The sequence below is a fragment of the Orbicella franksi genome, chromosome 1 (genome assembly GCF_964199315.1).
Source record: "Orbicella franksi chromosome 1, jaOrbFran1.1, whole genome shotgun sequence".
Taxonomy (NCBI): Eukaryota; Metazoa; Cnidaria; class Anthozoa; order Scleractinia; family Merulinidae; genus Orbicella; species Orbicella franksi.
Genome location: NC_138145.1, coordinates 17,432,130 through 17,445,693, shown reverse-complemented (window position 1 = coordinate 17,445,693; position 13,564 = coordinate 17,432,130). Strand labels below are relative to the sequence as shown.

Here is a 13,564-nt window from a genome sequence, read left to right as displayed (position 1 = left end):
AGTAGTAGTAGTAGTAGTAGTAGTAGTAGTAGTAGTAGTAATAATAATAATAGTAATGATAATGATGATGATGATGATAATGATAGTAATAATATCGATAATAATAATATAATAACAATGATGATTTAAAAGTAAAAATAAACTTCATTAATGCCACGCCAGACATGCTGCTCAGATCGAGATCATCAGGCATGGCGAAGCGTATTTTGAATTGGGGGCGGAGATTTAAAGGCGCTCGGGTATGGGCATATTTGTAAAATTATAATTTTATGTACTTTTTGCTTGAAATTTTAGCCCCCCAGCCACCCAGGCTCCGCCGTCCCTGACCATCATCGTCATCATCATCTGCATGCTCCGTTTTAATTCGGGTGATTTAAAAGGTTACCATATTTTTCAGTCTTAAAGCTTCTGAATGATTTTGAACGTGTATAGCGTGTTTCCAGAGTTCAGAAATTTTGCACCAAAAAATAAAAGTTTCACTGATCTGATTTCTTAAGTGAGATAATTGTTTTGAGACTCATATCGGTACAGATGGGCATGTGATGGAAAACTGTCAAAGTCCTCCAGGGACAGGTTTCAGAGCTAAATAAATCAGCTCAGGAAACTTCACAGGCGCGGATCAACATCGGTTTCCCGTTTTGCGCAAATCGGTCAGATTTTTCAGAGAGACTCAGAAACCCAGGAAAAGGGACTTTTGGGAGTTAAAATCAAAACCAACTCCTGAGGAAACATGGCCCCGGACCCTTCTGGAAGCTTGCGCCTACGCCTTCATAGCCTGCGGGGAAGGGGAGGGAAAAGGGAAAAAACGTGCGCGCGAAGCGCGTGATGGTAGGGGACCTCCATCGAAGCGTGCTCGATCCTCTCGCGCTCATTTTGACCCTTTCCCTCCCTTCTACGGCCTGCCACGCAGGCTAGCGCCTTCGGAGCTCGTTGAGTTCGGAAATTGGTTACCATTTTCCTCGCTCCGCGCCTGTTTCACATCCATGAAATTTGATCAACAAAATAAATTTTTTTATTGCTTTGAAACGCTTTGGAGCGATTGGTGTCTCGAAAAGCAAAAAATAAATGTGGCTGGACGTGCCTTTCGAGACAACAATCGTTACACTTTGTCTCCTTGCGCCCCGAAACACGTGATGTGGTAACGCGTGTTTCGGGGCGCGTGACTCAAAGTACGGAACTTGATATAGTGAACGGGTCATTTTGCAATTTATGTGCGTTGGTTCTTGGGCTGGCGTTACATATCTTCGCTGCATAGTGCTGACGAGTCCCAAGAAGGACGAAACAGCTGTCCACTGTTGCGATCTTCTTGTCATATTGGTGTCTCGAAACGTCTTGCAGTCTATTGTTTGTCTTTATATATTTTTTGGCTGATCAGATCTCTTGTAGATCCTACGTTGGTAGCGTTTATCGTATGCGGTCCCTTGCAGTTTCTGGTTTCTCATTTAAAGAATAGAGCTGTTTCTATAAATTTGGGGACAGTTATAAAATTTTTCACTGAAACCGGAAGCGACCGGGGCATGACGAAGGCAAAAAGTACCCAGTAGAAATAGCGGCCTCTATAGGAGCGGTTACTTGGCGGCTTAAAAATACGCACGTGAAGTGATGCAATTTTAAACTTTGCAAGGAGTAAAGCTAAAGTTTTTCTTATTTTATAGGTTATTTCCTATCCCAGTGATGCTGAGATCTGCCATAGTAGCCGTTAGAGGTGCTGTTTTACAGCCAGAGAATTTCAGACCACTGAATTATGCCCAAATCTCCCGATTATTTGGGACTCGATTGAGGCTGTGCTCTGCTCAGTCAAGTCCTGACACAAAATCGAATTCATCTAAAGACGACAGAAATTCATCACAAGACGACGCGACTGTAGATCAGGAAACGTCTGAGGCTGAAAAGAAAGCAGCAGAATCTGGAGAGCAAGAAAAGGGAAGTGAACACGATCGTCTATTGAAAGAAAAGGAAAGTTTAATAAAAGATCTTCAGGTATGTCAGAACTTGGTGAGATCATTGAGTTACGTATTATCCACTGATAATAATAAACTTGACATGATCTTGCGATATATTAATTTTCAAACTAAAAGCATGTGTGCTAGAAAATACAGTAATTTTAATTACCCACTCACTCATCCCCATGCGGGTGCAAAAGGGTGGCAAGGGGCGGTGCAAAGGGCGGTGCAAAGGGCGGTGCAAAGGGCGGTGCAAAGGGCGGCATTTCAATTGAATACACATGTAGTACATCTAGAACTTTGAATGTCAGTATCTGTTCAAAGTTAAATTATCTGGTAACATGCAATTTGGTCATATCACGATGACTTTGAGTACTATATGCCAAAAAATGTTAACTTACATCACCTTAGGCACTGATTGAATTTGATACTGTACCTTTCAAGAACACCCAAATGCTGAAGATCAACATCCATCTTATGACTGCATTTTGCACTGTCTTCCCTTAAAAAAGAAATGGAAACAACTCCAGAATAACCCATCATAATTCTGAAAGTACATTAATCTAAAGTTTCTGTTCCATAGTTAATAATAGGGGACTACATGAAGCAAACATGATAAAGAACTGAATTGTAACCACAGGCTGTCTCTACAGTGGTCTGCATTCCTTTAGTCAATGATTTTGAATCAGAGTGAGCATTGAACTGTTCTGCTACTGTAGGTCGCAGTTCCATAGGCAGTGAATATAAAATTGCAATCGCAAGGTTTTAACGTGAAATCCTTCGTCGTCCATTTAACAATTAGATTGTGAGCTCGAGATTTCTATCGCACGATAGTTGATGAGGGAAACAGCCTGAGTCAACTATCACGGATAGAAATCTCGAGCTTGTAATCTAATTGTTTTAGTATAAGTCTATTAGTCATTTAAAACTTTTTCTAAATCCTTGTCACAGTCACCTCAAAGGTGTAAAAAAGCCGCCATCATTTTGTTAACAAGTGCTCACTGCTATGCTGATTACTATCTACAACAGAAGAGTAGCATAGCCAATCAGAGAACAGTATCCATGATAGAACACTAGTAGATTTACACTAAAATTTAATAGTCTGTGAATATGAAATTTAAGTTAGCAAAATTTTGAATTGAATTGACTTTTGCAAACTACCCAGTTTTGTAGTAGGGGAACGTGTTTTCTCATCATATTTGGCTGAATTCATTTGGAGGTACCGGTACATGCATAGATATAGGCAGGAGGACTTGTGTGAAGTTTTCTTGAATTATTTAAAAAGGTTTATTATTATGTCACAAGAATGATAGAGTCTCAATAATAATATTAAAAAATAAAACATGCTTTGAATTAACATAAAAAGTATAGTTAAAAAGGTGCAAAAAGAGACTACTGGTTTTTTAAGGGTGTAGAGCTGATCAAATATTGGAAATTAGAGTAAGAAAAAGATTTTATGATTCATTTTTCTCTCGGACAACTATCAGAAAGAAGTAATTATTGGCTGTTTGATACCAAAAACATTTGCAAAAATTACATAGAAGGGAATCGAGGACAAGTGAAGTTTGGCATTCTTTAGTCAAGTCAATTCTTTTTCAGATGTTAATGTACATACAGACTTTGCATGTTTTTTAAAGGGGCAGTAAAAAATGATAGGAATCTACCTCATTATTTGAGGACGGTAGACCTCCTGTCTAAAAGAGGTACCCTCCAAATTTGTACTGCTGAATCAGCAAATATGAATACTTGTAATAACATAAGTAACATTACTGATGCAACAAAAATCAGATGATGCAATATCAATAACACTACTGATGGAACAAAAATTCTTGCTGACAATTGTTTTCTTTTTCAGGACAAGTATAAACGCTCCTTGGCTGATAATGAGAACATTCTCTCCCGCAGCAGGAAACAAGTAGAAGAAGCTAGGTTGTTTGGAATTCAGACCTTCTCAAAAGACCTGCTTGAAGTTGCAGACATTTTAGCAAAAGCAACGGAAAGTGTTCCAAAGGAAGAGATTGAAAAGAATGATTCATTGAAGAACTTGTATGATGGGCTTTTAATGACTGAAGCTCAATTACAAAAAGTTTTCAAAAAAAATGGTGTTGAAAAAATCATCCCATTGGATGAAAAATTTGATCCCTACAGTCATGAAGCATTGTTCCAGATTCCACTTCCAGATAAAGAGAAAGGCACTGTTGCTATTGTAGAAAAGGTTGGATATAAACTGCACGGAAGGACACTGAGACCGGCACTTGTGGGTGTTGTGAAAGAATAGAGCATTAGATGTTATTTGCTAGGTACAAATGACCTTCTGGAATTTGATCTTGCTTATACTGCTGCAGAGAAAAATAAAATATTGCTGGCATCCCTATAGGAACTCTTGCATGTCCAGTCAAAAAATGGATTATTATTGTTATATCAGGCTCATATACTATTGTAACGGTCATCCCCATTTCTTTTTATTTCCTTTTGTTACAAGTTTCTGCGCAGGAAAATGTTACAGGTGCACAGATTTGGAGAGGTTCTGCAACCAGCCATGTAACATTGGCTTTGCAGTTTAGAATTCTATTTGGTGGCAGAGACCTCTTGTTAAGATTGAGGATGCCTCCAGGAAGAGGGCCGCAAAAACGTTTTTGGGCTGTCTTGTTGACGTGTTTGTTAGCCATTCTATTGCTAACCTGTAATACAGGAAAGAATACATGGAGTTTGACAGTTTCTTTGCACTGACTGCAAAGAAAATCCATGTGGTTTGTACTAAGTGTTTTACAACCCTTAGCATTATTTTGTAAATTTACTCCAAATGAAAGAGGGCACATGTTGGTCATGGAAGTCCTCAACCATAGGAAAGCATGCAGCACTTCAGGCTCTGAACTGTTTTCTCATAATTTGCTTTTCTTAACTCCTTCTTAAAATTTGAGGTTTGGTTCACAGGCTAATTAAGAATACATGTATGTATGGGGGACCGTTCGCTTAAACAATGTAAACAGGGACAATTTATTTTAATTTGCATGTGTTTTATAACAATAAGCATATAACAATGAATGTTCAAATATGTATTAACTGATATTTGCATAATTGTTCCAATATCAGCATATTGTACAGAGGTGCCTATTATGTATAATAATTTACACATATATATTATGTATAAATGTTTTTATGGGGATAACTTCATTGTCTATGGAATTATATTCATGTGAGAGGGCCATTGTAATGTCACATTCTCGTTTTCTTGATTGAGGATCACAATATTGTTACTGTTTTTTTAACGGACGTTTTGCTGTAAAATGAAATACCTGTGTTTCATTTTGTATCTTATGCAATTCAAATCCATCTTTGAGAGGTGTATTTGTTACATATATATACTTTTTTAATGAAAAGAATACCTCTCAAACAACAATTATTATTTTAGATTTATAGAATCCAGACAGCCTTAATCAAATTAACATTTAATTTAATTTGATTAATTAATTTAACATTGCATTTCAGTGTACCAAGATGGCACATGACCAACAAGTCTACTTTAATATACATGTCACAGCACTTATAAATAATGCATACCTGTAACACCAGTGACGCCCCCTGCTGATGTAACACATTTGTACACATATCACACACACACACATACTTTATTTCAATTCAATTTAAGAATTAACACAAATGTAAAACTGATCCGCTGGTAGCATTGGGCTAATATAGGCGGATTAAATATTATCAGATTACTTAAATAACACAGTACATGACAAACAGCTAGGACCAACTAGGGAGACAAAGAAAATAGGAAAATGATAATTCATGGGTTGAACTGAGAACTTAGAATCTTTGCAAAGTTGACATTACTTTCCTACATACAGTTTTCCCAGCTGCGTCTTTGCACATCAGATCAGTTAAAGCCTGGTTCTCATATCCCGCCGACCTATCTGCGACGTAGTCGACGGTTGCAACTGACAACGTTCGGCGATCTGTCCCAGTAGGTCCCCAGCGCATCTGTGATGGATCGCCGACGTACTCAAATTTGCGCGAAATGCAAATCGAATTGCGCAATTTTCAACCATTTTACCTGTAAATATGGATCGAATCGTCTTACTGGAGTACGTTGCGTCCACAGGTGATGTTCACATAAAAAATTTTCATCGCCGACAACCGCCGACAACCGCCGACAACCGCCGGCTTGCCTGCAAAGTTGAACTCAGCTCAACTTCGCAGACAAGCCGGCGGTCAATGCCTGGGATAGATTATGATTTGGCGATAAATGTTCTCATATGTCCCAGGTATGTCGGCGGCATAAAAGAACCAGGCTTAAAAGTAGTAGTGAAGTCTTCCCAGAATTTTACAGTTATGAGAGTTAAATGCTTACCACAATAGTGGCAAGGCAAGAACTCTCAAAATTCAAGGTGAATGACGTGCACTGACCATTTAGTTTCCTCACCTCAGTTCCCTGATTGATGTATTTGGTGCACGTGTATGAGAAATTGAAATCTTGATATCAAGTTTTCTGGAGGATGGTTTATGGGTGTACTAGAGCAATCTCTTCAAATATCTTTGTGTTATGCACTAATCGACCGCACGTGTTTTGACATGCCAAGTAACTGCAGGTTGGGGTAGGGTAGTGGAGGTCAGTAGAATGTCTGCAGTGAACTGTTCTTTGGTAGTTCGATGTTATTGGCCAGCGTTGATTGGCTCGAAAACGTTCAAAATCAGACTTGAAAAATCAAGGAGGTCTTGCATATTACGGGAAAAAAAAACCCTTTAAACAAACAGCGTAATCATGTTGATCTTAGTATTTCTTTCGTTTAGATTTTTATTGCTACATGAAGCTTAACATTCTTAGGTCTTACTTGGTCTTTGTTTTCAGCACGGTTGGTTTTTACTCGTTTTCGTAAATTGTTATCAGTTCATATCACACCGATTAGCGCTAACTGGCAATGGATGCATTTCCCATCCCAAACAAATATTTGTGTTTGTTTTGTTTAGAAAGTAACACTTCATAATGTGCTTGACGCCAATTACTGAGCGAGCGCCGCAGGAGAGAAACTCCTCGATCATTAACTTCATTTCAGTGTCCTGGCAACTGGCTGGCCGTAATTCTCCTGATAACGGAGGACAGTGAGGAGACTTACCTGGGGCGGATACAGGCTTTTAGAGAAGGGGTTTCGAGATGGGGACCGTCTAAGGCTGTCCCCTGTAGGGGAGTCCAGGGGCACCCTCCCCGGGAAAATTTTAAAATATGGGATTTCCGCTTATTTCCGGCATATTGAGGCCAAGTCAACGTGTTGTAATGTCTCATTTGCTCTAATTTAGGGGGTTCCACCGAACACCCCCGAATCCCCCTAAATCCGCCCCAGCTTACACCTGAAATTGTACTTTCTACAACCGGTAAGGATAGAGAAGATCGCAAATTTACAATTCAATATGAAATGCAACAAATGGTGGGGTTAAAAAGGAAGAAAAAATGAGTAACAATTGCTAGCCGGCCAATACAAGCGCTATGAACGTCCACTTTGGAGTCATGTAACACTGTAAGAGCGTGCGAAATTCGCGATATAATAGATTAGCCAGATTTCTTAACTTTATTGATAAGTTGCTTTTCGAGAATTCTTAACAGTGTCATCAGGAATAAAGATTGTTAGCTGTATCTACTGCGGTAACAACGTTTTGTTTTGTCGAGTTTTGTCGGGTTGCTAATGATTACTTGACGCAATGGAATAAGCACCATTGTTTTGGCCCTTAGAAATAACAACGCTATTGCCTTAACCAAATGGATGATTTGTTTCTGTTTTTCTTGTTATGAAAAAGGTGTTGATTCGAATGACAATATTTAATTAAGTGCCATGACTTCTTTCCTTCTTGTTTACTATAAACAAAGAAACTTTCCTTCGCTAAGAGACGCCCCTGTCAAACGTTAAGTCTACATCAGATTGAAACTTCCTTGGCAAATTAGATAAAGTGGCATGTACTTTTTGTTTTGTTTGACTCGGCCAGTTACACTTGGAGCGAAGAATAGAACTGTACTGTTCATTTTCGGATAAATTACCTGAAGTAAATTTTACTATGGATAATACAAGTCAGATCCTTGCTGGAGACTTCTGTTTCCCGGCCATGGAGGATCAGACCAACGAAACGTCACACTCCGTCGTGCTAATGGCAAGAGTCGTCGTTTCTGCCTGCAATATCATTTTTTCGATCACTGCTGCTTTAGGCAATATTCTCATTTTTATTGCTTTCCACAAGGAATCTTCCCTCCATCCGCCCTCGAAGCTCTTGTTTCGATGTCTCGCTGCCACAGATCTCTGCGTCGGCGTCATTGCACAGCCGACGTTTGTCCTTTACCAACTATCGTTAGTCGCCAGGCGTTTGGACGTTTGTTATATCGCCGCATCTCTATCGTATATTGCAACCACGATCCTCTGTGGAGTGTCATTGGCTACAATGACCGCAATAAGCGTGGACCGACTTTTCGCCTTGCTGTTGAAGATGAGGTACAGACAAGTTGTAACTCTCAAGCGTGTTGGTCTGGTCGTCGTCTTCTTTTGGTTCCAGAGCATTGCAGTCAGCATGTTGGTATTTGGAGACAGGCTTGTCTACCTCAGTTTAAGTTGTGCGTTAACATTACTGAGCGTGGTGACTCCAACATTTTGTTACCTGAAAATTTTTTTCACACTTCGTCAGCAGAGGACACCGGTTTATGTACAAGCCGTCTCCCTGTCCGATCAAGGGCAGCCGAAGAATCAAAATAATTCCCAAACCGGTACCACATACAAGAGGACTGTATCCAGTGCCTTGGTGTTCCATCTTGTTCTTATTTCATGTTATCTTCCTTACGCTGTAGTAAGAGTTACGGTGGCCATAGTGGGAAGGAGGTTGTTAGTCTCAGAAGCCGTTGTGGCGTCCGTGGTGTATCTTAATTCGTCTTTAAATCCGATTTTTTACTGCTGGAAAATAAAAGAAATCAGACACGAAGTAAAGAAGGTCGTCCGACAAGCTTTTTGCCCACAACAATGATACAACTGGCATGAACTTAGGCTTTGTCTTCTCTGGGTTCCCAGAGATAGGCATCTCTGGTCAGGCATGCAAAAGCCGAAAGCGGAGAATAAAACTACATTTCAAACACAGTTTCTTTGTATGTTATTGGATTATAAATTCAATTATCTAAGAACTGAAAATTAATTTTGGCTGGAGCTTATTCCTGTGCATAATGCGAGCGTCATGTCAATTTATTTCGATCATTTACTGATCGACTGACGAGGAAACATTGCTAGGAACATTAGCTGACTGTTTCAAGATGTCTCAGGTTGGCAGGTCGTACGTACACTAGTTAAGAATAATGTTTTTGGCGTTAAACGCCAGTCTTACTGAGTAAAGGATATACCTTGAGTAATCTTTGAAAATTACGAAAACAATATTACTTGTGGAAAGCTACATGTAGACAGATAAAAACATCTGCGAGCAAATTATTCAGTTCCGTTACGAATAGTTAAAGTTCTAACACCGAATATTTGGACCAAAAATACAAAGAAATACTATTAAGAAACCAAATGATTTAGATCGCAAAACAAAGAACGAGAACCATGAGTGCACTTGCGATTTCCAGGGATAATAGATATGTACCTGGGCAAAATATCCAACCATACAGATATCGCGCGTTATTTGTAATCAACTGAGTGGAATTTTTTTAATGTGGGGAACAATAAGTCAGCAGCGGCTAACCTAAGAGATTCAGGACAGCGCCTCTTCAAGATCAACCTGATTCCCAGGTCTGAAGTCAGATTAGTAAATAGTGCAATGCTCGACCGGGGGAATGGCAGGGGATTCCTTGATTCCAACTCTAAAGCGTGTAGTGTAAGCACCTGATAACTGACACCTGATGGGGAGCAGGGATGGCGCAGTGGTGAGAGCGCTCGCCTCCACACCAATGTACGGGCCCGGGTTTAATTCCGACCAGGTGCCATATGTAGGTTGAGTTTGTTGTTGGTTCTCGCCTTGCCCCGAGGGATTTTCTCCATGTTCTCCGGTTTTCCTCCTTCCACGACAACCACTTTTTCCAAATTCTAACTCGGCCAGGATAGAAGACCCGCATGAAAACCAGCTAAAGCTCATATGGCTTCCTCTCTAAATATTGAAATTTATTTAGCCCAAGAAGGTTCGACATTTACTTATGCACCTGCATTCCTGTGTGCTGCAATAACAAATGGTTGAAAGAAAGAGAGACAACTACTATTTTCACTACCAGCCAGGCTGGATAATCACAATTTATACCGTTCAGCCGTAATAACTGTTATCGCGTTTAGTGGTAAATTATAGTAACTTGTAGCAATTTGTAACAATCCGAGCCGCTCGTGTGTGTCACAGGTATTATTTGTACGTCAAGGTTATTCTCGATGGGGACAGTTTGACAACTTGAGAAAGTAAGTATTTGTTCAGTGTTCCATAGCTGATTTCAGCAAACAAGTCCTTTTCTATACGCTACTATTTTTAGCCCTTAAGATGACAATACTAATATTTAAGCTTTTCTAAAACGCCAAGTTTTTTAATCTTGGACAGGCGTTGTTATCGTTGCTATCACTTGTGTTTTCAGGATTGAGAAACGAGAGATACAGAGTTATATCTCCTTAAATCAGTGTCACGCGCCCACCTAAGCTGATACTTTTTTGACATTTTCCACTCACAACTGCAAGTAGTTGCTGATGATAAAACGAATGTGAACGTCGGGCGCTTTCCATTCTACCAAAAATTCCGCAAAATTTCGAAACGGGGACCTGAAATGGTACGAAAAGTTGCTGCGAAAGTTTCTAGAAAATCCGAAAATTGTCGAAATAAACCGAAAATTCCGCCAGGAAAATCAAACGCAACGGAAATTCCTGGTAAGAAATCTCGGTATTCCTCGCGCAAGGTTGTCCTCTTCTCTGGAAAATTCCGGAGAATGCTGTTCTATTGGTCACGGGAAATTTTCGGCAATATTTCAATATTCGGAATATTTTATCGAATGGAGGGCGCCCGTTATTTATGTACTCACCAAACACAGAAGAGTTCACGAACTCGTGCATTGAGGTGAAATTTGAATTTTAAGTGCTGTGGAGTGAGGAAAACTGGAGAACACGGAGAAAGACCCTCGAAGCAAGGAAGAGCCAAGAACAAAGTCAATCTACTTGTGGCGTTGGATCGAGAATTTGAACCCAGCCCACAATGGTGGGAGGAGACCGCTCTCTCTATTGCACTATCCTTGCTCCACTATGTAATTTTGACTGAAATCGTTGATCAACTAGTGAGCAAACTAGATACCTGTGCAAAATCTAGTTAACTTACCATCTGCTTAAAACTTAACTTACCATTTACTTAAAAACTGAGTTCGTCTTGCAGTACAGGAAGGACTGATGTGTGACAAAGTCAGTGCAAACTTTCTTGAGAATGTTGGCATCTTGCTGGCATCTTGTCAGTGACTTCCCTGATGATTTGTTTTTGGATAACCCATCACGCTATGTTGATTAACATACCTTACTTAAATAAGTGAAAAGATGGTATCCAAAATTAACCGTGGAAAAGACTCTCATCTCAACCATTTACGAACGTTTGGAGTTAAACCAGTGATACAAGCAATCAAAAGAGTTAATCTGTTGGAGAAACATTTGGCGGTGTTCACCTTAACTCCGAAATTATTTGATGGATGCGAGGGGGTGGTTTCGTTTTGAAGTCAGGTTAAATGACAGCTCCTATTGCTTTACGTATTATTAAATTCCGTCTTCAATTCTATTTCACTGATATTGGCTCGGTATCTTCTGCAAGTTTCCTTGTTGGCTAAAATCCTTAAAATAAATGTGCTGGCATTTGGAATATACTGTGAGAATTAACAATCGCTGTTACGAGAAGGCTAAGGTATATCGTCTTGCAAACTATTGTAAAAGATCTTTGACGCGAACCGCATGTTGACTCAGTGAATTTTGCGTTGTTTGGGTTTGTAGATAAACCCTTTATTAAGTTCACGGGAATATTGATTAACTAGTAAGGCTGGGTGAAGTGTGGGCAGACTTTCATCAACCTACCACCTGCTCTGAGGGGAAAGAGGAGGATTTTCAACAAAGAAATGACTTTTCCGTTAGCAAAGCTTCAGCGTCCTATAAAGCAAAAAAAAAAAAAAAATGAATTTCTCGGAGGAAAGTTCTGTCCTTCACGATTTCATTCAACAAACCATATGCGATCGCAGACAAAGCAGCCAAACACAGAAAAACGCAGCCTTAGCAATCTCTTCACTTTACATTCCTCTCTCGATTGCCATCTTGTTGGGAAATTCAGTTATCTTAATTGCTCTCAAAAAGGAACGCACTCTTCATCCGCCTTCAAAACTTCTGCTGTTCAACCTGGTGTCCACAGACCTTGGTATTGGTATCATCGTACAACCTCTCTGCATTCTCTATTTCATGTCCATAGCTTACAAACGCTGGGAGATTTGTCGATTGACCGAGATGTTTAGCTATATGGCTAAATTCATTTTGTGTGGTGTATCTCTTTTGACAGTCACTGCCACAAGTGTGGACAGACTACTTGCCCTGTTGAAAAGGATGCGATACAGACAAATTGTTACTGTGAAGCGCGTCCATCATATTTTGCTGCTGTTCTGGATTGAGAGCGTTTGCACCAGCTTCACGTTTGTGTGGAACATCGACATTTTCTATGTAGTTAGCGCCATTTCAATATTTTTATGTTTGGCGGTATCCACGTTCTGCTACGGGAAAATCTTGCTCTCTCTCGCTAGTCATCAAGCAAACATGCGAGGTTATGCTTATCAAGCAAATAATACCAAAAGCGCTTCGCTAAACATAATGCGATACAAAAAGACACTTTCCACGGCGCTTTGGATTCACTTTACTTTGATCGTCTGTTTTCTTCTTCTAGTCATAATTCTTAGTTGTAACAATTTCCTCTCAGTTGAAAGGACACCTCTTTTATTGATTTTGGACATGGCTAAAGCGACGCTGTGTTACCTCAACTCTTTACTGAATCCGATTCTCTATTGCTGGAAAATTAGAGAAATCAGACAGGCGGTGAAAAAGATATTGCAGAAAACCTCTTGCTAATTTTTTTTTAAAGGAAACAAACTGACTGAAGAGGCTGAAGGCAGCTTTTTAGCCTCAAAAATAAAGGTTCACCCCACCTCCCTCAAAAAAAATCAGAAAGAAAAATGAAACCTGATTTTGTAATTGACTTCAACCTTCTGTAAATTTCATTAACAGATGAAAGTGTTGTGTAGTGTATGTAAGTAATGTGATGTTCTTCGTACGAGACCTTATAAACAAGTAAAAATAACACTTTCCTATCGCAGGGATGATGTAATTAGTTTTTGAAAATTAGATGTTCGAGGCTATATCATTATAAAAGGGTATTTTAAAACGACCGCTGATGTCTTGTGACCCCAGTTCCGGTTATATTTTATGAAATGTCGTTATGTAAGTGTTAATGAAGGAATAAAAAAGCAACCAAACGTCTTTTTTGATATTTTAGAGGACAAGAGGTGTTCAAATATAAACCATTAGCAAATTATTCCCAACACTTGATGACCTATCGGGAATAATCCTGTATCATCTACCACTGATGCATTTTCCGATCACTACCATAAAGGGAGAAAGGGA

The 13,564-nt window shown here is 39.5% G+C and overlaps 2 protein-coding genes across 2 annotated transcripts; both read left to right on the top strand.

Annotated features, from left to right (window-relative positions):
• Positions 1–440: 440 nt before the first annotated feature.
• LOC145494103 (grpE protein homolog 1, mitochondrial-like) lies at positions 441–5,105 on the top strand. The gene is made up of 2 exons (XM_081473576.1): positions 441–1,980; positions 3,799–5,105. The coding sequence occupies exons 1-2, from the start codon at positions 1,675–1,677 to the stop codon at positions 4,219–4,221; spliced, it is 729 nt and encodes a 242-aa protein (XP_081329702.1). The 5' UTR covers positions 441–1,674; the 3' UTR covers positions 4,222–5,105.
• Positions 5,106–7,994: 2,889 nt separating this feature from the next.
• LOC145482446 (adenosine receptor A3-like) lies at positions 7,995–8,945 on the top strand. The gene has a single exon (XM_081461079.1). It carries the CDS (start codon positions 7,995–7,997, stop codon positions 8,943–8,945), a length of 951 nt encoding a protein of 316 aa, XP_081317205.1.
• Positions 8,946–13,564: the final 4,619 nt, after the last annotated feature.

What these genes read in the sequence shown, in the direction of transcription:
- LOC145494103 (XM_081473576.1), top strand. Translation starts at nt 1,675, where the DNA reads ATGCTGAGATCTGCCATAGTAGCCGTTAGAGGTGCTGTTTTACAGCCA. An exon ending in GTTTAATAAAAGATCTTCAG is followed by an intron (nt 1,981 to 3,798) that starts GTATGTCAGAAC and finishes TTTCTTTTTCAG; the next exon opens with GACAAGTATAAACGCTCCTT.
- LOC145482446 (XM_081461079.1), top strand. Translation starts at nt 7,995, where the DNA reads ATGGATAATACAAGTCAGATCCTTGCTGGAGACTTCTGTTTCCCGGCC.